Source organism: Bombus pyrosoma, unplaced genomic scaffold (assembly GCF_014825855.1).
Source record: "Bombus pyrosoma isolate SC7728 unplaced genomic scaffold, ASM1482585v1 HiC_scaffold_4682, whole genome shotgun sequence".
NCBI lineage: Eukaryota > Metazoa > Arthropoda > Insecta > Hymenoptera > Apidae > Bombus > Bombus pyrosoma.
Genome location: NW_025219937.1, coordinates 1 through 1,075, shown reverse-complemented (window position 1 = coordinate 1,075; position 1,075 = coordinate 1). Strand labels below are relative to the sequence as shown.

The following is a 1,075-nucleotide window of genomic DNA, read 5'->3' as shown; positions in this document are numbered from 1 at the left end:
AATAAGGTATATAGTTTTACGATTCGAGGTTGTCTTATATTCATAGTGTCGTGTTATGTGTTTCTATTATTTATTATCTGTCCACATCTTACGCGTTTTGGTCGTTTTGTGTGATGTTTTATATTTTCTTTGTGAATACGGTATTAATTCGTAGTAAATTCTAATGCGCGGTTGTGCGTGGTAGTTCGATATTGTAGATTGAATAAATTATTCTTAGTATATATTTTATTTATTTTAAGTTTGTTCGGTATTTTAGTGGTTCCTTATGGTATTTCATCCATTTGATCGTCTTTATGTAATAATTTACATTTCTTTTGATTCATAGTAGGTTTTAATGTTTTCCTCTGTGGGTGCAGGTTATGTTGGTTATGGACATGGAAGTACCTGCATTTGTCCAACCTGTACAAGTATGTATTATTTTATTTATTTTAACTTCGTCCTCTTTCCTATGGTGTTTCATCCGTTTGTCTGCCTGATCTTGTATGCATTGTTTTAGCGCAAGAGGAGGAGAGATTCCAAAAATGTGTAGGCGGCTCGTGAAGACGATACAGATGAATGTGCGAAGGCTCACTTCCCTGAGGAGACTTCTGTCGGAGTCCTGGATGTTCTCCTGTGTCACTGTTCTTGTGGTCAGAGCGATCTTCTCTGCTGTATGCTCCCAGTACATGGAGAGACTTCGTGAGATGTGTCTTGACATTATTTTATTCATTTGGTTAATATTTGCATCTGATTATTGCCTCCGGTGTTTGGTTTGATTTATTATATTTTTTGTGTAGGTTGTGGTGATTATGATTTTAAATGGTGAATACAGAGGTGTCCTCGTCAAAGGTTCCTTATGCAGACTGTCCCAGTGCATACTTTATTTTGTTTTATTATTTTTAATTTGTCTTGTTTCATTCATCTTTTATTTACTACATGTGTTGTTTCAGCGCAAGAGGAAGACGGGTTCCAAAATATGTGAGTGGTCCCAGAAGGTGCAGGCAAGAACGAAGAATCGTGTGACATTTGTGTTGATTATGTTCGTTGCTGATATATATATATATATATATATATATATATATATATATATATATAT

The 1,075-nt window shown here is 34.8% G+C and overlaps 1 protein-coding gene across 2 annotated transcripts; it reads left to right on the top strand.

Annotated features, from left to right (window-relative positions):
- The first annotated feature begins 6 nt into the window (after positions 1-6).
- On the top strand, positions 7-1,065 carry LOC122577412. Of its 2 annotated transcripts, none has more exons than XR_006320262.1 (5): positions 7-295; positions 357-407; positions 497-712; positions 777-850; positions 930-1,065. XR_006320262.1 is itself a non-coding variant. In XM_043748712.1 (5 exons), coding segments are annotated over exons 1-5 (333 nt in total). In that variant the 5' UTR covers positions 7-293; the 3' UTR covers positions 1,003-1,065. The 2 variants fall into 2 exon arrangements, 1 of the variants encoding a protein (XP_043604647.1); XM_043748712.1 differs by having other exon boundaries at positions 497-629.
- Positions 1,066-1,075: the final 10 nt, after the last annotated feature.

What these genes read in the sequence shown, in the direction of transcription:
- LOC122577412 (XM_043748712.1), top strand. An exon ending in CATTTGTCCAACCTGTACAA is followed by an intron (nt 408 to 496) that starts GTATGTATTATT and finishes GCATTGTTTTAG; the next exon opens with CGCAAGAGGAGGAGAGATTC. An exon ending in CCTGTGTCACTGTTCTTGTG is followed by an intron (nt 630 to 776) that starts GTCAGAGCGATC and finishes TTTTTTGTGTAG; the next exon opens with GTTGTGGTGATTATGATTTT.